The 25,870-nt window shown below is 46.6% G+C and overlaps 2 protein-coding genes across 2 annotated transcripts in view; one reads left to right on the forward strand and one right to left on the reverse strand.

The window, feature by feature from the left end:
• Positions 1 to 4,408, forward strand: part of zgc:152891 (uncharacterized protein LOC767741 homolog) — a 15,921-nt gene extending 11,513 nt beyond the window's left edge. The window contains exons 15-17 of the mRNA XM_040038363.1: positions 3,068 to 3,168; positions 3,267 to 3,437; positions 3,760 to 4,408. Coding sequence (XP_039894297.1) covers positions 3,068 to 3,168; positions 3,267 to 3,437; positions 3,760 to 3,939 — 452 coding nt within the window. The 3' untranslated portion in view covers positions 3,940 to 4,408. The remainder of the gene's footprint in view (positions 1 to 3,067; positions 3,169 to 3,266; positions 3,438 to 3,759) is intronic.
• A 7,687-nt stretch (positions 4,409 to 12,095) lies between these two features.
• On the reverse strand, positions 12,096 to 18,295 carry LOC120737355 (trafficking protein particle complex subunit 14-like). Its single transcript, XM_040038001.1, has 13 exons — positions 18,016 to 18,295; positions 16,563 to 16,903; positions 16,347 to 16,442; positions 16,124 to 16,253; positions 15,330 to 15,416; positions 14,801 to 14,921; positions 14,327 to 14,474; positions 13,976 to 14,058; positions 13,666 to 13,817; positions 13,264 to 13,400; positions 13,108 to 13,186; positions 12,912 to 13,026; positions 12,096 to 12,844 (listed from the first exon to the last, which is right to left on the reverse strand). Exons 1-13 carry the CDS (start codon positions 18,206 to 18,208, stop codon positions 12,688 to 12,690), a joined length of 1,839 nt encoding a protein of 612 aa, XP_039893935.1. The 5' UTR covers positions 18,209 to 18,295; the 3' UTR covers positions 12,096 to 12,687.
• Positions 18,296 to 25,870: the final 7,575 nt, after the last annotated feature.

Here is a 25,870-nt window from a genome sequence, read left to right on the forward strand (position 1 = left end):
GGTCCGATCCCCTGGAGAGGAGAAGGGTAATGTCGCCCGCCCAGAACCGACAGCCTGGAAGGACGAGACCAGGGAACACAACAGATCTTCTTTGCTTGTTTGTTCTCCTCTTTGTGGTTCCTGTTACTTCCTGCATTTTACCTGATCAAACAGTCCTTTGGAGGCCAGCAGCGACGCTCTGGCCCCGAAGTTTATCTTTAAAGATGTCTTGACGTGCGGACGTAGCAGCTGTCCATAAGAAATGAAGGAAAGAAAAGACAGCTCAAGCCATTTAAAAGCAGAAATGATTGGATACAACAATTTGTTCTCTGGTCTCCTGTGGGTGAGTCGAGCGAGCTGCAGGTGAGCGGGGGTTTACCTGGTGCAGCGGGTGTGCATCTGGGAGCTGCCGCAGCGTGGCCACGCCGCACAGCTCTGCCATCATGTGAGTCCGCAGGTATGTGAGATCAGCTGGTGGCACTGGAAGTCTGCCACTGTGAACCCACATCTTAGCCAAACAGCCAATCGTAGCCAGGTCAGAGGGCAGGAAGACCGGGTTCTGAGGGCCAGTTTTCTGCTGCAGTGAGGGTGAATGTTCCCAGGTGATGGGCTGAACTTGACAACAGGATTCCAACTGAAGAACAATCGTCACAGTCCGGTTTCTACATAAGAAGCAAACCTGGATGGCGATGGGGAGCAGCTGCCCCTGCTGGTTCAGGTGGAGAAGGCACAGCGGGGCGGACAGATACGTCTGCTTTTCATTGATCACGTTGGCTGGAACACCGTCTAGAACCTCGTGTCCAACAGGTAATGTTGCCTTTCTGTCACACGCGACAAAACACACTGATTTAAAAGGGCAGCTGCAAATAACGCACAGCTGAAAGTCACAACAGCACCCACTGGCTCTTTTTCGAGGAGGAGCCTTCAGGCAGGGAAGGGGGCGGAGCCTGTCAGAGGTGACAGCAGGTTTGGAGGGAGTGGTGGCGGGTCTCACGCAGCATGAGGGGTTGCTGCCGTTCAGACACTGGTAGCCCAAATACCATCCTCCCTCCCATGAGCCTTAATGAACCCTGAGAGACAGAATCAACCGTCTCATTATTCTTTGTCACGGAGCCCGATCACCGAGTCAGGAAGCAAGAGCTTTATTTGTCACATGCAAGTTGCCCCCCCCCCCCCGACATTATATACACAACACAGACTCACCATGGGGAGACAGTCGGACACCGGTAGTATTACGGAGAAAAACACTGAATATAGACTACAATGGGAAGTCCAGGAGGGGAAAAAGAGACCTCTCCTCATGCTGGGCTCCTGGGAGGACAGCGTGGGAGAACAGGGAAACAAACAAAACTCCTCCGCACAGCAAGCACAGAATGTCCACAGCACAACATTATAGAGCCCGTGACCAGCAACAGGGTCGGGTAGGGGGTGTAAGCCGGGGCACACAACGCCATTCCTGCCCAGACCCGCCGTGTCCTCCAGGAGGGAACAAGCATCGAGGCGTTTGAAAGGGGGAGGGTGAGTGCTTATCAGTGTGTGTGTGTCCAGAGTTCAGCTGGACAGTGTCCTTCGCCCTGCCAGGCTAAGTAACAGTCTTCCAGCCAACCCAGGTGGCCTTGCATGGAACGGGAAGAACAGTCTAACACACAGTCGTTATCAGGGTGTTGTTGTCCGCTCCAGCTTGAGACCGCAGGTGGCGCCGAGGACAGCCGCATGATGATGGTGGTTTTTACTTTGTGCCGAACAACTCATATGAATTTCAAAGCAGTTCTACAGTCCAAACCCTGGCCTCTCAATCTCCCGTTGGAGAGCCGCGAGTTTCTATGATGTTATCAAATCTTACGCTCCGTTTGTTGTCAGTCTTGTGCTCAAAGAGCTGATTCTGAGAACTCACGACCACCGTGAGCTGCTCCAAGATGTGATCCCATGTACGCTCAGAGGTCTTATTCTGAGTGTTGACGGCAGCCATAAGCTTCTCCAAGCTCTACACCATGCTGCACTCAGTGAGCCCACTGTTGAGAAGCCGCACCTCGTGCCATCATTCCAATCCCAGCGGGCAGCGTCGTGGGTGTGAGAATTTCCTATCGAACCCTGTGCGTCCCCGAAGACTTGAGCGACCGCGGTTTGGACAAACTGCCGCAGAGCTTCTACGCCCAGGACGCTCTGAGGATCTGGGACACAGTGCACAGGTAAACGAGCACACCTGAGAAACACGAACACTCGTGAAAATGTTTTATCCGATGGCAACAGGAGATCCTCTGTGATCTGTGTGTGTTGCAGGTTTGTAACCAGCTGGGTGGAACTGTATTACCATGGAGACGACGCGGTGCAGCGTGACCCCGAGCTCCATGGTTGGCTCACAGACATCAACGCTCACGGCTTCAGTAATGGTGCGTTTTAGCAGTTTCTCCAAATCACTTTGCACCATTTCAAACGATTCTGTCAGCAAACTGTGTTTACACGTTAAGTTAGTTCACAATAATATAATAATGATAATGACTGCTAGTTGTTATTAGAGAGAGCTGTGTCTCCTTTCATGCTGCAGTGGAACTGCAAGCGTAAAGTGGAGATGGCTGTAGGTATAGAGGTGTAGGTGGGGGGTGGAGCTCCTGATGGAGAGCTGCACGCACTGGCAGAGCTTCAGTCGGTGGATGTAAGAGTAACAGGTGAGCTCACAGCATCACCGGGCTCTGCAGAGACGAGCAGAGGGACCCGACATCAAACTGTGTCGACCTTTGGATCTGTGCGGAGGAGGATCTGAAAAGTTGCACCAATATAAAATGATACTGAGCAGATGTGTGTTTGACACTGTATGGTATTAAATATTGATAGTTTGATGTAATGATATAATATTAAAAGCAAAACGTTTGGATTTTAGTGGTTAAATAATTAGAGATAAATATGTATATTATTATATAAAGATGACCACAGGATAGGTTTCCATGTTCGTGTGTTTTTATGTTCATTAACATTTGTTATTTATGTGCTTGGAACACTGAGCAGCTCTTTTTGACTCCGCCCTCGCCCACAGTACACATGTGCACGCATGCATTCACCTGAACATTGTGACTATGATGCCTCTGCACAGGTTTCCCTCAGCGCTTTCACACCAGAGCAGAAGTGGCCAAGTTTGTCACCGCGCTCATCTACTCCTGCTCTGCTCTGCACGCTGCCGTCAACTTCTCCCAGGTGAGTCGGCCACTGCGAGAGACGGGAAAAGCTCGCGGCTTCCTGCTGAGGATGTCCCGCCGCCTCACGTTTGTCTCCTCTCTCTTGCTGTCCTCCAGCTGGACTTTGCCTTCTGGGTGCCAAACTGTCCGGTCGCCATGTTGCGCCCTCCTCCGCAGGTCAAAGGCGCCGTCACAGAAGATGACATCATGTCCTTCCTGCCAGATGTGAACACGACGTGCCGCGTCCTGATGGCGCTGAATGGGCTGTCGCAGCCAGCCATCGACTTTGTGAGGCTCCGCCCACTCCTCATAAAACATTTACACTCACTTCTTCCTCAACTCCTCCTCCTCAAAATCTTTGTCATCTTCTTCTTTTTCATCATTTACATTTTTTCTTCTTCATAAGCTTTTTCTTTTGTCTTCCTCCTCCTCCTCGGACACCACAGCCAAACTGCCTCCATCTCCTCCTATCCCACCATCCTCCTGTCACTCCGACCCTCTGCACCTCCTCTGAGGTTCTCTTTCTGATCATTTTCATTTCAAATCATTGTAATGCGTCTCGTTATTTGTCACGTTTTTGAAGATTAAATCTGTGTGTCTCCCCCTGCAGGTTCCTCTCTGTCACTACAAGGAGGCTATTTTCAGGGACGAAGCTCACCGCAGGCTGTTGGAGGAGGTGCAGGCACAGCTCCGGGACATCTCTGACGCCATCGCAGAGCGTAACAGTCAGCTGGAGCTGCCGTATCCGTACCTGAGCCCCAAGCGCATCGAGAACAGCGTGGCCATTTAGTAACTGTCATCGTCCTCACCTGCGATCATCATTTCCAACAGGAAAAAAACCTCTCCATGCACCTAATTATCGATAATCGTTCCTGTTTTTTAAATCTGATCATGTGATGGACTAATCGTTTCTGCTGGGATACTTCTCTTCAAACCGCAACATTTTTCACGTACTAACTTTTTTTTTTTCTTCGAGGTGACTGTAACGCGCCTTAAACTCAGATGTTCTCCGACTCTGGTGAAGGACTCACGATGAAATTAATGTCTTGCTTTGTGAGCTCACCAAATTACTTTGTTTGGCGTCAATGAAGTGACTTGGTGTGAGCTCACACTGTGTTACATGAGTACACGAGTTTAAATATTAGAGTAAGTCTCTATTCTAATGTCTAAGGAGCTTGGAAAGAAATCATCTTGACCTTAAGAAGACGTTTCACCTCTCATCCGAGAAGCTTCTTCAGTTCTAAGGTCAAATGGTGGAGAGTCCCAGATTTAAGCTCAGTGGGAGTTTCCCCCCACAGAGGGACAAAGGACCCCTTAATGATCCTCTAATCACCTGAGCCAAGGTGTGAAACTGGGTGTGGGTCCCAATCAGCCAGAGTTTTGGGTGAGCTCATTGTGAAACCTGGCCCCACCCTATCATGTGATTTCCTGAGGTCAGGTGGCCCAGGATGTGAGTGGGCGTTAAGGCGTCTGGGGAGGATCTCAAAGCTGGATTATAGATGGCAGACAGTTGGTGTCGTAAACCACCGCCTCTGTTCAAAGATGGTCGCTCACAGTGGACATAGATGGCTTCTTTCACTCCTCTTTCAAACCATCTGTCTTCTCTGTCCACAATGTTAACATTGGTGTCCTCAAAGAGTGACCTTTGACCTTTAGATGCAGATGGACAACCAATCACTGCAGATTGCCCTGCCCCTCCCTGAGCCTGGTTCTGCTGGAGGTTTCTTCCTGTTAAAAGGGAGTTTTTCCTTCCCACTGTCGCCAAAGTGCTTGTTCATAGGGGGTCATATGATTGTTGGGTTTTTATCTCTATGCATTATTGTACGATCTACTGTACAATATAAAGCTCCTTGAGGCGACTGTTGTTGTGATTTGGCGCTGTGTAAATAAAATTGAATTGAATGGGCCCCTGAGTCTTGTCTCGTGGAGGTGGCTCTTCCATGTTGTGCCATTTGTTTATGAAGTCTCTCCAATGTAAAGGTCGGAGCATTCCTTGGTGCTCTCTGCTGCATGCACTACGTTGTTAAGTTTGTGTTTAGGACAATCTTGTCGGAGGAAACATCCAGACGCTTTTCTTTCCATCAGTAACACACTACAACGGCAGGGAATCAAATCCCGCAGTGCCAGACGTGTTCCGCTGCTGAAGCCAGTGCATGTCCAGGCCCGTCTGAAGTTTGCCAGAGAGCACATGGATGATACAGCAGAGGATTGGGAGAATGTCATGTGGTCAGATGAAACCAAAGTAGAACTTTTTGGTATAAACTCAACTCGTCGTGTTTGGAGGAAGAAGAATACTGAGTTGCATCCCAAGAACACCATACCTACTGTGAAGCATGGGGGTGGAAACATCATGCTATGGGGCTGTTTTTCTGCCAAGGGGACAGGACGACTGATCCGTGTTAAGGACAGAATGAATGGGGCCATGTATCGTGAGATTTTGAGCCAAAACCTCCTTCCATCAGTGAGAACTTTGAAGATGAAACGAGGCTGGGTCTTTCCAACATGACAATGATCCAAAACACAACCGCCCGGGCAACAAAGGAGTGGCTCCGTAAGAAGCATTTGAAAGTCCCGGAGTGGCCTAGCCAGTCTCCAGACCTCAACCCCATAGAAAATCTGTGGCGGGAGTTGAAAGTCCGTGTTGCTCGGCGACAGCCCCAAAACATCACTGCTCTCGAGAAGATCTGCATGGAGGAATGGGCCAAAATACCAGCTACTGTGTGTGCAAACCTGGTAAAGACCTATAGTAAACGTTTGACCTCTGTTATTGCCAACAAAGGTTATGTTACAAAGTATTGAGTTGTATTTTTGTTATTGACCAAATACTTATTTTCCACCCTGATTTACGAATAAATTCTTTACAAATCCTACCATGTGGATTCATGGATTTTTTTTTCACATTCTGTCTCTCACAGTTGAAGTGTACCTCTGGTGCAAATTACTGACCTCTGTCATCATTTCAGGTGGGGGAACTTGCACAATCGGTGGCTGACTAAATACTTTTTTGCCCCACTGTATGTCCAGAACTACGAGCATAAGAAAGAACTGAAGGTAACAATCTTTATGTAAAATGAGCCTTTTCAGGATTTTACATGCAGCCTGTTTTATTCTCAGGGGTTTATATGATGAAAGCCAATCCAAAATAGAAGCTAATAACACATCATATACATTAGGGCTGCCACAAACGATTATTTTGATAGTCGACTAGTCACCGATTATTTTTGCGATTAGTCGACTAATCAGATCATCATCCATACAGCTTATTGCACCAGCAGCATCTGCTCTTATATAACTATCATTAGCTTACAGCTTGAAGTGTTCAAGGTCTGTGCTAACTAAAAATAAAGACAAGATGATAGTTTATTAAAGTTTAATAAACTCCTTGCTATCTAAAATATAACAGGACACTGGAGTAAATTCTCGAGCATCTCACACTTCTGATAATCAGCTGTCTGCTTGACGTTTATTCAGCTGTGTAAAAACTATAACTTTAATCTCAGCCAAACCGATTTACTCAGGAACAAATAAAATACTGAAAAAAAGCCAAACAACAACATTTTAAGTTATCTAAGTGACTTATATATCATGTTTAACCTGAGTAGTGAAAGACGGCGGTGGGTTTGAAAACGATTTGCCGGGAGTCCGGTGTTCTCACGGCGCTAGTGAGCCTAGCCCCCTGCTAGCTATCGAGCTAGTGGGTAACAGACGTCTCTGAAAACGTCGGAGCGCTTTTGAAAATATGCGGTGTCTTGATAAACTGAGCAGATATTTGAGGTTTACACAGCTACATTCTCGCCTGAAAATATGTTAAACGTTTATTTTGTGACGCAGAAAGAATAATAAGAGTAACATTAAAACTAACTAGCTGCCGCCATTGTTGGAAACTGAGCTGGACCGCGCTATGAATTCTGGGACACAGCTTCTTCTTCTTCGGGGTTTAACGGCAGCTGGCATCCTTGTACATGCAGTGCTGCCATCTTCTGTCTCAGTCCGTTATTACACTCTTAAATCCTGCTACTTATTCCTGCGTCTTTTGTGATCTTACAAAGCTTCAAACGACGCGTCGACTATTAAATCAGTTGTGATGATTTTGATAGTCGACGTAATCGTAACTAGTCGACTAATCGTGGCAGCCCTAATATACATGCTGTTACAGGTCATGACGTCGGGCTTCACACTGCTCTAAAAGTCAGGTTTCATTTTTTTAACTGTCAGCTCTGTATGATGTCACAAAGAGTGGCGCTCCACTGAGGCTCTGTACAAATAAGGATTACTTTGAACTAGGGCTGGGTGATATGGCCTAAAATCAATATCACGATAAATTGAGCAGTTAACCTCGATAACGATAAATGGACGATAACCACCCCAAGTGCCAAAAAAACAAACGTTTTTTTTTTCATTTGATGGGGCTGTGGCAGGCAGCATAGTTCCTCCAGTTATTTTGATAATATTATTCCCCCTAGACCTATTCATTGCAATTATATTATTACCACTTTAAAGGACTGTAAAATGTCACTGAAAATAAATGAAGACAATAGTAGTAAGTACTTTTAGTGGTTAAGATTTATTAACTGAACAAAATCAACATAAATTGAAAGTATTAATAAACATTAATACTTTCAATTTTGAATATGACGCACAGAATTAAAGTCACTTTAAAACACACCAGATGTCACCACCCAAATATATTAAGATGTACACACTTACCGATTGCCAGGTGCAGCCTGTGCCCAAAACATTGCACCCGTGTCCATTTATTGAGCTTGACAGCTTTCACAATATTTGGGCCGTTGTCAGTTGTTATAGCAACAAGGTCCTCTTCACTGATGTCCCATGCAGACAGCATCGCTCTCAACCCCTGTCCAACCATCTCCCCCGTGTGATCAGATGGAAAATAGGCCGTCTCGAGCACTCTGGTACGCAGCTCCCATTTGTTGTCGATGTAATGAACTGTGAGACTAATATACGGCTCCATTGTACGGCTGGACCAGAGATCGGATGTGGCTGCAATGTGCTTAACGTATCTCAATTCAGCAGCAACCTTTTCCCTCTCTGTGCTGTACATGCTGGGAATGATAGTTTTTGAAAAATATTTTCGTGATGGGAGTTCGTATCTCTTGTCAATTATTTTCATGAAGTGTCTGAACCCGTTGCGTTCCACTGTAGCAATAGGAGCCATGTCTTTTGCTATGTGGTAGCCTATAGCATTTGTGATTTCTTGCCATCTTTTTGAAGTTTGCTCATATAGTTGAGTACTAGCAAATGCTTCGGTTATTGACCGCTGCCTGGTGGAGGAAGACGTTTTCGCTGGTCCTCCTAATCTCTTCTCGCTTTGAGCTTTTTTTATGTCTTCGAATTGAATCACATGGTTGTGCTGCAGGTGGTGGAAGAGGTTGGTTGTGTTACCTTGACTTGACGCAAGTCTTTTTGCAGAGTTTACATTTAACAATTTTTTGATCAATATCATCCTTGTTGAATCCAAAATGTTGCCAAACAATTGATGATGCATTTTTTTTGTTAACAAGCGTCTCCTCTTCCTCCTCCACCAGCTCTACCTCCGTCGCTGCTGCTTCAACATTTAAATCGTCCTCCATTTGTTCACCTGTGTCTCGTCTTGTTACAGGTAGTAGAGTCATGTGACTCCACCCCGTCAAGTCTGTAACGTAGCACAGCGTCTTAAAGGGACATGAACATCGCCAACCTGCACATGCCTTTTCTTTTTTTTTTTTAAATACCGAATTTACCGACATGGGCAAAATGACGTCGATGAGAGTCATAAATTTCGGTAACGATAAATTTTTGATATATCGCCCAGCCCTACTTTGAACTATGAGTCATGAAACTCTACTCTCGTCCAATCAGAGAATAAAGGCGTGGACTTTAAGGATCCGCGTCCTGTTTTTGTAATCGATCTTCTGAAAACCAAAACCATCCACAGACCTGATGTTTCACTCATGTATTAAACACACTGTTCAAACTTTGCTGATGCTTTTCCACTTTTGTCTATCTTTACCCCGTGTATCTGTGTGTGTGGTGGCGGTCAGTACTGAGTGTCCCTGCAGGACGTCCACTGGTCTAAAGTCTTACTGCACGTAAAGGGAAGGCTTTTGTTTTAGTTAGTCTGTCGTCCATCACTGGAAGTCACAAGCTTTGCAGATTCTGGTGAATTTGATGGAAACTATCACACAGAACATGAAGCAGCAACAAGTACTAACAAACAGCTTTTATCTCTTTTTGTTTGCATTATTTTCCTGTTTCAAACAGGCAAACCACCAGTGTGTGAATGCGAGAGTGAATGAATAGTGGCATTGTAAAGCGCTTTGGGTGCCTTGAAAAGCGCTATATAAATCCAATCCATAAACGTGTGGTGTGAAGTGACATTAGTGTAACAGCCAATCATCACAATGATGTCCTAACTGAATACAAATAGATAAAATTGTCAAACTTGGAACCAGAAGGGAAACAGAAGGAACACATGTAAAGAAACATGTGGTTATCCCAACGGGGCTTTCATCAAATCAGCAAAGACGCACAGAAAACAAGATCAAACACCAACGAAGGAGGATCAGAAACAAACTGAACAATACTGTCAACCCCTAAACCATTTGCATCTAAAGGTCAAAGGTCACTCTTTGAGGATGCCAATGTCCACGTGTTGGATAGAGAAGACAGAGGAGTGAAAGAAGCATCAAAGGCTGTGTCCCAATTCAGGGTCTGCAGCCTTAACGGTCCACAAGGGCCGCGTACTCAAAGACCGCTAAGGCCGGAAGTGCGAGGCTTGTGAAATGGGCGGTCTAGCCTCCGTCGCGCTGCCCAGGTTGCCTAGCAACCATGATACTAACAGCTGGAAACGTGTCATACAGCTGTGTTTGACAGAGATGAAGGAGACAATCTTTTGTTCATTTGTTTCTTTCTACATGAGCTTTGATCATTCTCTGATTAAGCTCAGCTATTGAACGGCGTATATTTTAAAGTAAAGGCTTTAAAACCAAGTTAGCACAAACGTCACTAATGTCACATGACTTTGCCGACATGTGGCCAACAGTAATGTTTAATGTTCTTCGTTATTAAACATTTGCACATAAATAAGTGACATCATATTCAGTACTTAAAGTTTACTCTTCGGCCGCCCCTCATCCGCCGTGTTTTCCAGCAAAATTATCCACACCCACCGCCGCGCTATGCATTCTGGGATATGTTGGGCCACGAAGTCTACACCGCCACATCCTTAAAATTCAGGGAAATGAAGGACGCATTTGAGGGCCGCATTTCGAGCAGCCTTTGAATTGGGACAGCCTTCGTCTGTCGCAGTTACGTAATTAAAATGCGGCCTTTAAGGCTGCAGACCCTGGATTGGGATACAAGCTGTGTCCCAAAACGTCGGCTGCATCCTTCGGAGGACCCGGCCTTCTTAGTCTACGTGGGCCGAGTCCTGCAAAGACCAAGGAGGCCGGAAATGCGAGGCTGTGAAATGGGACAGTCTAGCCTTCAGATTTGCGTCACCGCTGTCTCGGTGGAGTTTAATAAACTCGGCCGTCTGCTCCTTGCTGTCTAACAGGACACTGGTGTAAGCTCTCGACCGTCTCACACTTCTGTTTAATCAGTTTTCTGTTTAACATTTATTCAGCTGTGAGAAAAGCCCGGAGGAACCAACCCGATGGATTAATAAAGTTGTATTTAATCTAATAATCTAATAACTTTGATCTCAGCAGAACCGATTTACTCCAGATGAACAAATAAAACACAGAAAAAAAGGCTAATAATTACATTTTTAAGTTATCCAAGTGACTTATATCATATTTAACCTGAGTAGCGAAAGAGCGGGGGTCTGAAAACGATGAAGCCGGGAGTCCGCTGCTCTCGCCGGCTGGAGTGACCATTGAACCCCCCGGCTTGCTATCGAGCGGGTGGGTAACAGACATCTCCGAAAACGGTGGCACACTTTTGCAAATATGCGATATCTTGATAAACCGAGCAGATATTTGATTAATAATATATGTTAAAAGTTTATTTTGTGACCCAGAAAGATTAATAAGAGTAATTTTAAAACTTAGTAGCTGCCGCCATTGTTGGCAGCTGAAATTTGGCTGGGCCGTGCTATGAATTCTGGGATATGGTAGGCCACGAAGGACACACCCGACCCATCCTTCAAATTCGGGGAAATGAAGGACACATTTGTCAGCCGCATTTGAAGGAGTCTACGAATTTGGACAGCCTTCATCGCCTGGCTGTGACGTAATCAGCCTTCAAATGCGGCCTCCGGGGGATGCAGCCGACGTTTTGGGACACAGCTACAGCCTATGTCCACTGTGAACGGCCATCTTTGAACGGAGGCGGGGCTAGTGACGCCAACTGTCTGCAGTCCAGTTTTGAGATCCTTCCTGATCTGCAAAAGCTTCTTGGATGAAATGTCTTCAAGAACGTAGAAGTACACAGAGAACAGAGCAGAGCCAATCAAATGCCTGGGTGCATCATGTGACCTCTGACGTTAAAGAAACGCTCATTTCTTCGCATGTGTTGATTTTTATCAGTGACAGCAGACACACTCTGACTACATCTGTGTCCTCGCTGGTAGCTTATTGTTTCACTAATGATAAACCAAGAACTGCGATAAATTAACGCAATGATGGTCCCTGTTATTACCTGGAGTGGGAGGAGCTACCGCTGACACAGTAGCCCCTCCCCTAAAAACATCAAGTATAGCCAGAGCCAGAAAAAAAACAGTTTTCCCAGGTTGAGTGCTGGAGATTCCTGCCTGCATCCCAGCTGAATTCCTGAGTTTTCATGAGTTTGTCTTGCTAATGTGCGCCAGTTAATAACCAGGATGAACCAGAACACTGTGAGCAAGGCGGCAGACTCGTGCTGCTCTTCAATAAAAGGCTGAGTGTCCTCAGAGGGACGCTGTGAGGGAGCTCCGGGTGTCTGCAGACTCACAACAACAGCCTGGACCATTACATTCATTTTATTAGCAACATTCTGCTGAAGTTACCGTTTGTGACGCGATGGAGGAAATAACACTGAAAGAAAACGTTAACTGTGACTGTCCTCAGGTTAATACGTTTTTAACCTGTAATGTCTTTTACTCTGAAAATAACACAGAAGTAAAAAGCTAACACTTTATTTTGCAGGTTTGGCACTTTCCAGCTCATTTCCTGGAAACTTTACTAAACAATGTAAAATAAATTCTCAGTTCTTCAGCTCTTTGTGGAGCTGAGCTGCGTGTTTGCGGCTTTCATCCTGTAAAACACACCTGGAGCATAAAACGATTCAGTGGCTCCATCTGGACGATGCTTTAAAGATAAATATAAGATAAAATTTTAAAGAACGCTTCCAGGAAACGAGCTGGAAAACCCAACGTGCCTTTAAATACAATAAAACATGAAATATTTCAGCTGAAGGATGAACTTCTTCCTCGTTGTTCTGATTGGTCAGCTGATCAAACACAGGGGTGTTTCCTGCAGTAACATGAAGTCAGCTTCTTTGTCATCTCTTCTCGTGAGCGTTTCTCTATCAAAATAAAAGCCTCTCCTCTCGCTGCCTAGCTGACAGGATCCACCACCAGGACTTTGCACTCCCTCTTGGCGATCTTGTCCAGCGACAGCAGCGACTTGTCCTGCGGCGGCAGGTAGAGCGGCCGACCGACCGGAGAGCCAACGGGAGGCGTGATGGCCCGTCGCTCCATGGCGCTGCCCGTCCTGTCGCACACAGATAAGATGAAACGACATACTCGATGTGATATGAAGCTGAAGTTACTGAAGTTACCTCATGATGTGGGACCGAGACGGCTGCTGGTGGGAGAAGGACTGAGAGCGCCCCAGACTGGCCTGGTGTCGGTCCAGGAGGTCTCGAACCGCCGGGCTGGACGGGCTGTTTTTACCTGGATGGTTTTGACACGACACAGAAATCAGAACAGACGCAGGTCAAAGCCTTTTGTGTTTGTTTCCTGCTCAGAGCTTACGTGACAGGGGCCGGGCGTCGGGTGGAGGGTTGGACACCGACGCTGTGAACTGGAGCTTTAACTTCATGTGCTGACTCAGCTGCAGAGACAGGAGAAAACATGACGTCCCGTGTGAGCGGGCGAGATAAGGAAGCAGGCGCTCAAAGCTCGGCGTACCTCATACAGTCCTGGTTTGAGGATCTGGAAGGCCACGCTGAACGACAGAGTGCTTCCTTTGCGGCAGTGACCCAGGTTACTGAGAGGGGTGTGACAGACCACGGCAGACAGCGCTGCGTCTTCCCCCTGACCTCGACCTGAGCGAGCAAGCAAACAACACATTACTCGGTCTGAACCGGAGAACCGTCTCCATCCACGAGAAGAACACAACCAGAACCAGCTGGACAAAGCACCATCAGGGCCGAAGAGCCCAAGCCTGCACTCCCCCGAACGTCCACTAGAGGCTCAGTCCCCACAGACTGCCACGCGTCCCAGAAACGAACCCGCTCACAGGTTTCCTTTCAAACAGCTGCAGGGTGGATTTTTTCAAAACATCAAACATGAATCAAAATACTCGCTGACCCTCTGGAGTCCAGACGAGCCGCACAGCCAGGAAGTCCTGCAGGTTGTTGAGAAGAACGTATTTGACCTTGAAGTGCTCCTTCACCCTGACGGTGCTCGGACAGCTGGCCGTCATGACGAAGCGCGGCCGGTCCAGACGGATACTGGGCAACCTGAGTGGAGGGGAGGGAGGACGGCGGGTCATTTAGAGAAGCAGCAGGAAAAAACACTAAACGCTGTGTCGTCCTGCTGCAGAGGTCTGCAGCCCCGAGCCTGGATATCTCTTACCAAGACTAACACAGCACGTGTGGAGTGTTTCATCCAGCCTTACCTGTAGTGGGTGTAGATGCAGTTGGTGAAAGGCATCTTGGAAGTTGACCACTGCAGCACAGCGACCAGAGGAACCTCCAGCCCCTGAACACAAGCACACACATGCTGACAGCAGCGAAATAAGTAAAGGACGCATTAATCCAGCAACGATCCGCCGACCGTCGCGTCACAGCTGCTCTACAGTGTGTCCGCCCTCAAAGTCCTAATAAAATCCTGCGTTGACACAGCCGTTCACAGAAACACGTCGTTTACTTTTCCTTCTTCAGGAAATCGCGAGGAGAACACAAACTGTCACCTCACCAGAGCGCACTGTGCACCAAACTATAAAACACACAACGCAACACGAACGCACCTCACTGGAGTCGTCCTGCGGCATGTCGTTGAGGTGCAGCTGGAACAGGAAGTCGTGCTCCTCCAAAGCGCTGAGCATGCTGGGAAGACGGCAGGCCAGGCTGTCCACCCGGCAGAAGGACGCCATGCCGACCTCACCGGACTGATGGCTGCAGAGCGAAGAACAACAAATACAGACATTCAGGAGCATCGCACAAACACACAATCTGACTGCACAACAACTCGTTTTACGACTAACAAAGTCCCAGAACTCAAAGTAATCGAGTATAACACAAAGTAGCATCATTACTAAAAACTATCTGCAATGATACAAATGATAAAAATCCAACACAGTGTAACAAGGTATACACAACACACTGTCATTAAATACAATGTAACAAACACAAAGTAATAACTAACACGCAGAGACAGGAGCAGCCACGGCAGCGCCTTCTGAACGCTGAGCACAAACCATTTGAACGGGTCGTGTACGTACCACACGTTGTCCACCAGCAGCACGGAGCCGTCGGGCATCACGGGAAGGTAGGAGGCGTTGAGGTTCGGTAAAATCCGAACATCCCGAACACTCACCTCCTCCTGAGAAGACTCGTTCAGCACTGACAGTGGGACAGGAAACAGAATCACAGTGTGAATCAAACCACTGCAACCAAGCAACTGAATCGATTTTATTTTATTTACGGATTCGTTTCGGCCTTTAACGGTGATTTAAAAAACAGCGCCCTCTGCTGGTGCTTTTAGATTAAATACCAAAATATTCCTACATCGTCCTGCTGATCAGAGTCACAACCACGGAGCAGAGACTCGACCGTTTCACGGGGCTCAGCGACGCCTCGGCGTGCCGGCATGCTGGAGGTCAGGTTAAAGGAGGTGATGCATCTATTGCTGATCGCCGCCCTGTTCAGCTTCATGTCGCAGCACACAGCTGGGTTTATGTCGCTTAGCTTGGAGGCTTCCCTGACATGCAAGCATCTGTCACCACAGTGATGATGAAGAGCGTTCTGTACCTTTTAAGACCGCGAGGTGTTTTCCAGAAACAGTCATCTGCTTGCAGCGGACGGTTGGAGGCGGCAGGACGGTCAGGGTGGTGCTCACTGTGGATCAGAAGCTGTGTTAAACCTCCCAGAGGACAACGGGACATCTTATAAAATCATTAAAATTCTGTTTATCAGGATAAAACAGTCCCGCCCTCAGTGTGGGAACCTCAGCGAGGCTCTCAGAGGCGAGGACGGAGCAGGAAATGGGTCCCACCCCATCTCAGGCGACTCAGGAGCCGAGGAGGCCGGAACTGAAGGAGCTGATTTAACTCCTGACTGATCAATGAAACTGATCATATGTCCATAACTGAACTCCGTCATGGTTGGATTGATTGTTTTTTACTGTTACAGCATTTATCTTGATTTACTGAAATCTAGACGGATGCTCTGCTACGACTCTGCGTTCAGGTTGTGTCACCTCGAGCAGCTTTACACTGTCAGGCAGAGCCGACAATAACAAACCACACTCACGTGACCCCCTGCTGTGGAAGAGAGCCAGACATCAAAAATAAATAATGATTAAATGTCTCGTCATTCCGTTACTTTGATTCATAATTGTTCAGTACTTCCTGTTTTATTTTGAAGGTTACTTTCCTGTTGCATCTTGTTTGTTCTGCTTCCTGAGTGTCAGACCTGTTCTCACCTGTGTGAGTCACTGTCAGGTGCGCGCTGTTCCCACCTGCTTCCTCTCAGCCCCGGCTGTGGCTCATGTTTAATGGAGCGGTCTGTCTACCCGCGGTTCCCATGAAGCATTCAGTGCCTACCCTGAGCCTTGAAGGTGTTCAGGTCGTGTCTGAAGGTGTGCGTCGGCTCTCTCTGCTGCAGCACGCTCAGGTAGCCGAGTTCCTGCACCTCCACTTTCTCCGCCTCCTTCTTCCACACCGTGACCATCACCTGAATGCACATGGAGCAAAATTACTGAGCGAAGCAGCTACGACTCAAAGTCTTCACACAACACCAGATATCTGCGTCCAGAACAAGGCGGACCTTGACTTTAAGGGTGCTGACGGGCAGTTTGTCCAGAGAGACGGTGAGCGGGAAGATGACCTCATCCGTCAGGACCACCGGCTCATCTAGAGGAGACTGACAGGGAGGAGCAAACACATCATGGCGCCTGAGAGGAAAGCATCGCCTCTGAGGATCTTAATCTAACAGCTGGAGAGAGGAGCGCCGTATCAAAGACAGGTAAAGGTGCGCGTCTACCTGGACGGGCGCCCTGCGGAACTCCCTCGACGCCGTCCCAGAGGAGTTGTGGATGAGCAGAGGTTTGCAGTCCCTGAAGCTCCGGCACCGGGAGTCCACCCTGCTGCCCAGCGCAGCGATGGCGGCCTCGGCCGCCGCGATGTAGTCCTCTTCGCCGTCCTCGTTGGCCTCGTCCCCGCTGCTCTGGTAGTCGTGGTGATGCTGATGGTGGTTGCCCCGGTGACGACTGCTCTCACCCGGACTCACGCTCGCCACGGCGCACAGAGATCCGGCCAGCTCCCTCCACGCCCGGCTGCTGGCCGATTCCGTCCCAAAACCTGCCGCGGTGCCATCAGCGCCCCCTGCTGGAAAAGACAGCTCTGCTCCAGACTTAAGGAAGCTTTTTTACACCCAAAGAAACATTTTTAAGTACAAAAGTCTGAAGAGTTTGACTCTGTAACTCAGACTTCTGAGAAAATGACTAACAAAGTTAAGCGAAAACAAATTCCCCAAACGGTTCTTTGTTTCAGTGGCAGCGCTCACTCTTTGAACCTTCACATCATTTCCTGTTTCAGTGCTGCAGCCGTGTTAGAGCTGTGGCATTTTATCCCTGCAGGTGGAGCTGTGGTCCTGCAGTAGCTCATGTTTGTGGCCCCATCTGTGCAGGTGTTTAAGGCAGGTATGGTCCTGTTTCATACGGTATTTTATTCTATTTAAATGTGTTTTACTGCATCTCTTTGCTCCTTCGTTTCCCAGTAACTGAACTTGCTTTTTGTACAGTAGCATTTCAGCCCTGCGTTGATCCATCATGGCTGCTGGGATTTTACCGTCTCAGCTCCAGTTTGCTGAGTACTGAGCGATGTTCTGGTCCTGGATCAGTACGAGGCCCCCGGCCGGATCATCTCAGGAGTTTAACTCTGGTTGAGTCCCGCTCTGCACCTACATGTTTCATTTGAAGCTCGTATCTACTGTTGGCCAAGCGCAGGTTTTATTAATGCATTTGTCTGGATGTGTTAGTTTCTCGTGCTCTGTTACCGCAGACGTTGAGCCTGCTTTGACCTAAACTGCGCGGCCATAACAGTCAGGTGGAGGTTTCTGGGTGGTGCAGGTATGACCTCCATAAATGCAGATATTCAGAGGGCGTGTCTGTGGGTCAACAAAGGGTTAACCGCGAGTGTGCGGCCTCCTTTGTGTGCAGCCGTTACTGCTGAGGCTTTGTTGTTTGTTCCTGACTAACGCATATAAATACACGTGACGTATGTAAGACGGCATAACGAGGATATCCTGTGCACACCTGCGGGACACGTCACGAAAACATCCTAACGTTACAGGAGGAGCCTCAGCAGGTTTCTGTGACAGCTGCTCCCACACCAGACACTGCGCTCTGTCTCCGTGTTTTCATGGTTTCGTGTTCACGTCTGTATGACTATCACAGGCTCGCACACTCATCTCTCCTCGGCCCTCCCTCACGTACCCGGGCCGTGCTCGGTCGGCGTCGCTCCGGCTTCCCTGCAGCGCAGCACCAGCAGGAAGCGGACGGTCTCGCCCAGGTACAGGTGGCTCCTGCGGGGCAGCGTGCGGTACCGGGCCGGGTCGGACAGGTCCGTGATCGGCACCGCCGGGAAATACATGAAATACTCGCACTGCGACTCCATCATCTGCACCATGGCGACGACGGGAGGAGGCTGAGCGGCAGCAGGACCACAGTCAACACGCTCTAACAATGAAACGCGCACTTCCTGTTGCGACTTTCAAAGTAAAAGCACGGACATCTGCCGAATGGGGAAAAATGAGACCGTTAGCGCCCCATAGTGGACGTCCAGGGTACTACGACACCAAGTTTCTCGCCGTTGCCAAACTCACATGAAATTTAAAATAATAAGCACCGAGAGGAGCGTCTGGGTTTTATTTAGCTGTTATTTAAGTGCAGCTATCTGGACCTTTTACATGATTTATTGCACTTAAGTGTGGCTCTGATTAGAAACGAGATAAATTCACATCCATGTACCGATGCAGACATGTTTGCTTTGCTTTTTGACGTTTTGAGTTCACACACACGTGTTTACTTATGTGTGTGCATGTGTGAGGGTGTGTGTGTGTGTGTGGGTGTGTGCGAGGGTGTGTGCGTGGGTGTGTGAGGGTGTGTGTGGGTGAGGGTGTGTGTGCGTGTGTGAGGGTGTGTGTGTGTGAGGGTGTGTGTGAGGGTGTGCGTGTGTGAGGGTGTGTGTGGGTGAGGGTGTGTGTGCGTGTGTGAGGGTGTGTGTGTGTGTGGTGTGTGTGGGTGTCTCTGTATGCATGTGTGCGTGTGTGTGGGTGTGTGTGCGTGTGTGTGTGGGTGTATGTGGGTGTCTCTGTGTGCATGTGTGCGTGTGTGTGTGGGTGTGTGTGCGTGTGTGTGTGGGTGTGTGTGGGTGTCTCTGTGTGCATGTGTGCGTGTGTGTGTGGGTGTATGTGGGTGTCTCTGTGTGCATGTGTGAGGGTGTGTGTGCATTGAATAGTCCATTTTCTCGGTCATCCATGTGAGTAAAGTTGCAATCGCACCTTCCTTAAATCAAACAAAATTGATGTCAAACATTTTTGTTTGTGCTGATTTTGTTTTAGAGATTTCAATAAAAGTTTTCTATAGCAGTGATAACAAGTAGTCCCCTGCAACAATTTTGATGTATTAATATCTGATTCAAACTTTGTGCACATACCACTGATCGACATCTCCGACCGTTATTGTTCATAAAGCCTGGAGAGAAGAAGAGGGACTCGCCTTGGAGACAAAGGAATGATTAGTATTTAAGTACAGTGGTGTGAACTGGTGATTGTAGAATTGTCAGTCACTTAACGCTCCAGGGCACCGTTACCAACCTTTGTATATGAGCTCCTCCGACTAATTGCAACCTTATCTTTTGCCTCTTTCAATGGCTGCATCAAGTTCAGGTGGACTCTCTAAACTTACTCTAGGTAAGTAATCATTTTTTGTCATCTTTCCTTGCTGTCCCCCTGGACTGGACATTAGTTTAGCTTTTTAGCAACATCTGGTGAAGTTGTGGTAAAATGCTGGTATTAGCCTATTCGTCGTAGCAAGCTAGCCTGAAGCTAATATTTGCTAAATTTAGGGACACCTGTGTCTCTTTAGGAGTTGGAGGCCGGTGTTTTAGGAACGGCACAAGATCTCATCAACAGGCAGTGTTGGGGAGTAACGTAATACAGCGGTCCCCAACCCCCGGGCCTCGGACCGGTACCGGTCCATGAGTCGTTTGGTACCGGGCCGCGAGAGTTGAGGCTCAGGTGTGAAATGTATAGTTTTCAGGGTTTTATGGGTTTTCAGCGTTATTTTGTTATCGTTTTTATCGTTAACTTGGTTTTCCTGGGTCTTTTCACGTGTGTTATGAATAAATTTTCTTTTTTTTGGTACCGGTACTAGTTTTATTTTGTTGTATTTATCCGCGACACCTTAAAGGCCGGTCCGTGAAAATACTGTCGGGCATAAACCGGACCGTGGCACAAAAAAGGTTGGAGACCGCTGATGTAATACATGAGCCGGCGTTACGTATTTAAAATACAAAATTTGAGTAACTGTATCCGTTACAGTTACCCGTTTAATCGGTGAAATAAATGGATTACATGGCGGTATTTTCCTGTTTCATATGTTAGGCTATGGTCTCTCTATTTTTGGTGATTCCACGCCGGTGGAAACCCAAACAAAACACACAATAAGAGCCTCTAATGCCTGTCTCACTATCTCGCGGCCCATGTCACCTCTACTTACGGCTCATGAGTGAAGAAATATTTTTTAAAAATTATTATACAAAAATTATTTAATATTAAGGCAACAGGCAGAGTGTTACAGGCATAGCCCTAAATAATAACTACACTGCCTGATGGGCAGTGTAGTCCGTGCTGCAGGGGGAATGGACTGCCGTACCCGTTATGTGTCTGTGAGCGAGGGAGGGAGAGAAAGGAAAAGTACGAGCTGTCACGGAGCAGGAACGGGAGCTGGAAGCATGTAAATATAATAATAACCACTGCAGCCTGACGAGCCCAGCTGTAAGTAAGCTGTTAAGACTCGACTGTACGCTGCGTTTGTGTTTTCCTCCGAAACAATAAGTTCAGTTGGAGCAGCCTGTCTCTCGCTAGCAAAGTTGACCCAGACAGTAAACCCGACGTATTAGCCAGAAGTCCCTTTACTACGGTTCGGAGCCGCCGACCTGTTTTTGCTGCAGAAAGTGCAGCCTTACCTAATGTCCACCTACTGTTACCCATTTATATTAAGATTTAAACATCTAGTTGGTGTTGGTGTGGAGAGTAACCTTCAGTAATAGTAATAAATCACACAGCAGTAGTACATTCATGTAGTTGTAAAGTATTCAGAATACATTACTTCTGTAATCTGTAGTGGAATACATTTTAAAATTAACCTTCTCAACACTGTCAACAGGTTAGCACCTCATACCACAGCGCAGCAAAGCAGTCTTTCTCACATAAAGGGCATTTCCAGAAATAAAATAAAGGTCAAAAGCTCCTCGGACAGAGGTTCTAGTCTGAGTACGTGGGAAAGGCACAAGGTAGCACCAAGACGACGTTGGGGCAAAACTGGAGCGTGATGGGAGTGTTATCTGTAACTACTGTTGTTGTTGTAACCATTATTTTTCTTGCATCTCATTTGCCCAAACACAGCGGTCATGCCATATATTGGTCCACCTGTTAAAGGGGACATAGGGCCAAGAGAGGGAAAAGGGTAAAAAGGGGGTGTGTAATGTTTGGAGAGATGTGCTGCACTTTCATTCCCAATAATACTGCCCCACATGGTTCTGTAACTAGAGCCCTGGGAAGACCCAGAGCATCATTTAAAATAAAAATGCATGAATATTTTGGAATTCATAATCCGTTGGAGGAGTGGATGACATCTGTCCTTGGGCAATGGAAGGGTTTTATTATGTCAATCATGGTCTCACTTTCTGTTTTCGTTGCAATGCTTATGACATGTGGATGTTGTTTCATCCCTTGCCTTAGAGCTCTTGTGGTTTGCCTGATTGACAGGGGGCCAACTTCTTGGATTCAGTTCGTAAAGGAATATACCTGGAAGAGAGCCACACCTTCTGTCCGACACGATAGGCCGGCGCAGGAGCGTGGCGACGATTGGCCAGTCTCTTATTTTGTTCTGCCGTTTTCAACAGAGCAGCCCTGGTGGCGCGCCACACCCGCCTGCAGCGTCTCATATGATGTTAAACGGAGGGGACGGCCAACTCACCCTCAGTGATGGTAAGTAGTGGTGGCTGGTACCCCAGTGACGCTTTAAAAGGAGACACTCCAGTGGCAGCCGACGTGCTGGAATTGTGGGCGCACTCAATCCAAGCCAATTGGTCACTCCAGGTGGACTGGTTCGAGGAAACCACACAGCGCAACATGGTTTCCAGCTCCTGGTTTGCCCTCTCCGTCTGACCGTTTGTCTGAAGATGAAAACCCGAAGATAAACTCACTTGGGCCCCCTGTTCTGAACAAAACTCCTTCCATACCTGGGAAGTAAACTGGGGACCCCGAGCTGAAACAATGTCTTGTGGGATTCCATGCAATCGAAAAATATGCGTATCTGTTATTTAGACATAGATGATTTAATTGAACTACTTTAGGGGTATTTTAACTAGTTAGGAGCCTTTTGCATTTTCTTCAGTGCTATTTAGGAGCAAATAGTTTTCAAACAGAGGGCCGCAAATAACAGGTACCCCTTTAGAAATAAACAGTGATACTTCTAAAAACCGTGTATTCCCACACAGCATTTAATTTAGCTAGTTTAGGAAGATTTCACTTTTCTAATAGTTTCACAGGCTAATAGTTTTTAAATAGAGCACCACAAACAACATGTATCCCTTTAGAAATAAACTGTGATACTTCTAAAAGTACATATTCACACTAGTGCTGTATCAACCTCAATGTGGCTTTAATGCAACTAGTCTTATAATTATCTACTAGTCTGCAACAGTTAGACTCGCTGATTACACATAGATGATTTAACTACTTTAGGGGGCATTTCACTTTTCTAAAAGTTTCACAGGCCAATAGTTTTAAATAGAGCACCGCAAACAACATGTATTCTTTTAGAAATAAACTGTGATACTTCTAAAAAACACATATTCACACACTCTGTAACAGTTAGACAGAGGGGGTGCAGTTAGGCTCCCAACAGTCTGTAAAAAAGGTATGAAGCAACAAAAGAGGAGACCTTATCAAGAGCATCCCAGCCCAAAGGTGTTTCTTCACAAATAGTTAATTCCCACACTCTGCAACAGTTAGGCTCGATGATTACACATAGCTGATCAGAGGGGGTGCAGTTAGGTGCCCAACAGTCTGCAAAAGAAGTCATGAAGCAAACAAAAGATGCTCCTTATCAAGAGCATCTCAGCCCAAAGATGTTTCTTCACAAACAGTTAATGGCTTTAATGCAACTAGTCTTATCATGTCAGAGGCCAACAGAAACCATGACCAACAGAGTCTCCAAAGGCCTGCCACCTTTCTTCCTTACATCGTGCCCTTTTATCTCTACATCTCAGAGGTCAACTGAAAGTAGCCCCACCTATATAAAAACACCCCATCAGACACACAGTATTTTCCTCAGCACTTCACAACTGCTGCAAGGTATAGCGTTTTAACTTTTTATTTTTTCACCTGAATGGGCGTTGGAGCCGACTTTGCTACCCGCACAGAGCGTTTCTGACAGTCGGGCGCTGCTTATACAATAGAGAAAAGCAACAACACAGAGTGTTTCTCTGCTCCAAGAAATCCCAGGGCCTTTCACAAGGTAAGCATGTCTGTTATACCCAGGGCATAAATGTCTGTATGTCAGTGCTGATTATTCAAACCCTGTTTAAAATGTGAGACATATGTTGTCCGAAAACAATTCCTCTAAATTTGCAAAGTTAATGATTTAAAAAATATATATTTTCGAATTTTTAGTTGCATGTCAAACATATGATATACTCTTGAGCATATTCGTATAGCTAAATTCACAATGGTATAACCGTGCTAAATAAAAGAGGCCCAAGCACCAATGCACTCTAATCCACTCTGCTAAACTGTATGTTGATAAGTACATGAAGCGTACCTCTACCTCTACAGCTGAAAACAGTTTGTATCCGCACTCTGAGGGTCTGCTGAATTGTTTTAATGGCACTTTTTGACGAACAGCAGATGATGAAATCCTCTTTATTGTAGAAACTGTCCCTAAGCTACAGTGGGGCAAAAAAGTATTTAGTCAGCCACCGATTGTGCAAGTTCCCCCACTTAAAATGATGACAGAGGTCAGTAATTTGCACCAGAGGTACACTTCAACTGTGAGAGACAGAATGTGAAAAAAAAATCCATGAATTCACATGGTAGGATTTGTAAAGAATTTATTTGGAAATTAGGGTGGAAAAAAAGTATTTGGTCACCTCAAACAAGGAAAATCTCTGGCTCTCACAGACCTGTAACGTCTTCTGTAAGAAGCTTTTCTGTCCCCCACTCGTTACCTGTATGAATGGCACCTGTTTGAACTCATCATCTGTATAAAAGACACCTGTCCACAGCCTCAAACAGTCAGACTCCAAACTCCGCCATGGCCAAGACCAAAGAGCTTTCGAAGGACACCAGGAAAAGTATTGTAGACCTGCACCAGACTGGGAAGAGTGAATCTACAATAGGCAAGCAGCTTGGTGTGAAAAAATCAACTGTGGGAGCAATCATCAGAAAATGGAAGACATACAAGACCACTGATAATCTCCCTCGATCTGGGGCTCCACGCAAGATCTCATCCCGTGGGGTCAAAATGATCATGAGAACGGTGAGCAAAGATCCCAGAACCACACGGGGGGACCTGGTGAATGACCTGCAGAGAGCTGGGACCAAAGTAACAAAGGTCACCATCAGTAACACACTACAACGGCAGGGAATCAAATCCCGCAGTGCCAGACGTGTTCCGCTGCTGAAGCCAGTGCATGTCCAGGCCCGTCTGAAGTTTGCCAGAGAGCACATGGATGATACAGCAGAGGATTGGGAGAATGTCATGTGGTCAGATGAAACCAAAGTAGAACTTTTTGGTATAAACTCAACTCGTCGTGTTTGGAGGAAGAAGAATACTGAGTTGCATCCCAAGAACACCATACCTACTGTGAAGCATGGGGGTGGAAACATCATGCTATGGGGCTGTTTTTCTGCCAAGGGGACAGGATGACTGATCCGTGTTAAGGACAGAATGAATGGGGCCATGTATCGTGAGATTTTGAGCCAAAACCTCCTTCCATCAGTGAGAACTTTGAAGATGAAACGAGGCTGGGTCTTCCAACATGACAATGATCCAAAACACACCGCCCGGGCAACAAAGGAGTGGCTCCGTAAGAAGCATTTGAAAGTCCTGGAGTGGCCTAGCCAGTCTCCAGACCTCAACCCCATAGAAAATGTGTGGCGGGAGTTGAAAGTCCGTGTTGCTCGGCGACAGCCCCAAAACATCACTGCTCTCGAGAAGATCTGCATGGAGGAATGGGCCAAAATACCAGCTACTGTGTGTGCAAACCTGGTAAAGACCTATAGTAAACGTTTGACCTCTGTTATTGCCAACAAAGGTTATGTTACAAAGTATTGAGTTGTATTTTTGTTATTGACCAAATACTTATTTTCCACCCTGATTTACGAATAAATTCTTTACAAATCCTACCATGTGGATTCATGGATTTTTTTTTTTTTTCACATTCTGTCTCTCACAGTTGAAGTGTACCTCTGGTGCAAATTACTGACCTCTGTCATCATTTTAGGTGGGGGAACTTGCACAATCGGTGGCTGACTAAATACTTTTTTGCCCCACTGTATATACAAAAATAAAAATGCTTTTTCAGAAAAGAATTGTAACTTCACAATTCATCACTTACCCCATGTACCCACGTAACCGGTGATGAATTGTGAAGTTACAATTCTTTTCTGAAAAAGCATTTTTATTTTTGTATATAAATAAATGTTGATGTTGTGCTATGGGATTGTATGTTTCAATTTTGCCTGTGGAGCTTCATAATTAACCTCAGTGTGTGAAGAGGACTCTCCATTTAATAATACCTGTAATAAATGTTATGGCCGACGGTGTTAAACGCTGCACTTGGGTCTAGCAGGGAAGATTTCAACTTTTCAATATGAATGAAGGCTGAAAACTGATTAGATTAATGTCTGATGATCTTTTCTGTGCTTCTTCAAGTTTGTAACACCGAACATATTAAAGGATGATGTAAGGCTCACAGGAAGAGTTTAATTAGACACACATTTACTATTTTTCTTTATACTCTTTCTTTCTTGACATGTTTAATATGCTTACTATCAGA

Source organism: Simochromis diagramma, unplaced genomic scaffold (genome assembly GCF_900408965.1).
Source record: "Simochromis diagramma unplaced genomic scaffold, fSimDia1.1 OVJJ01000323.1, whole genome shotgun sequence".
NCBI classification, from domain to species: domain Eukaryota; kingdom Metazoa; phylum Chordata; class Actinopteri; order Cichliformes; family Cichlidae; genus Simochromis; species Simochromis diagramma.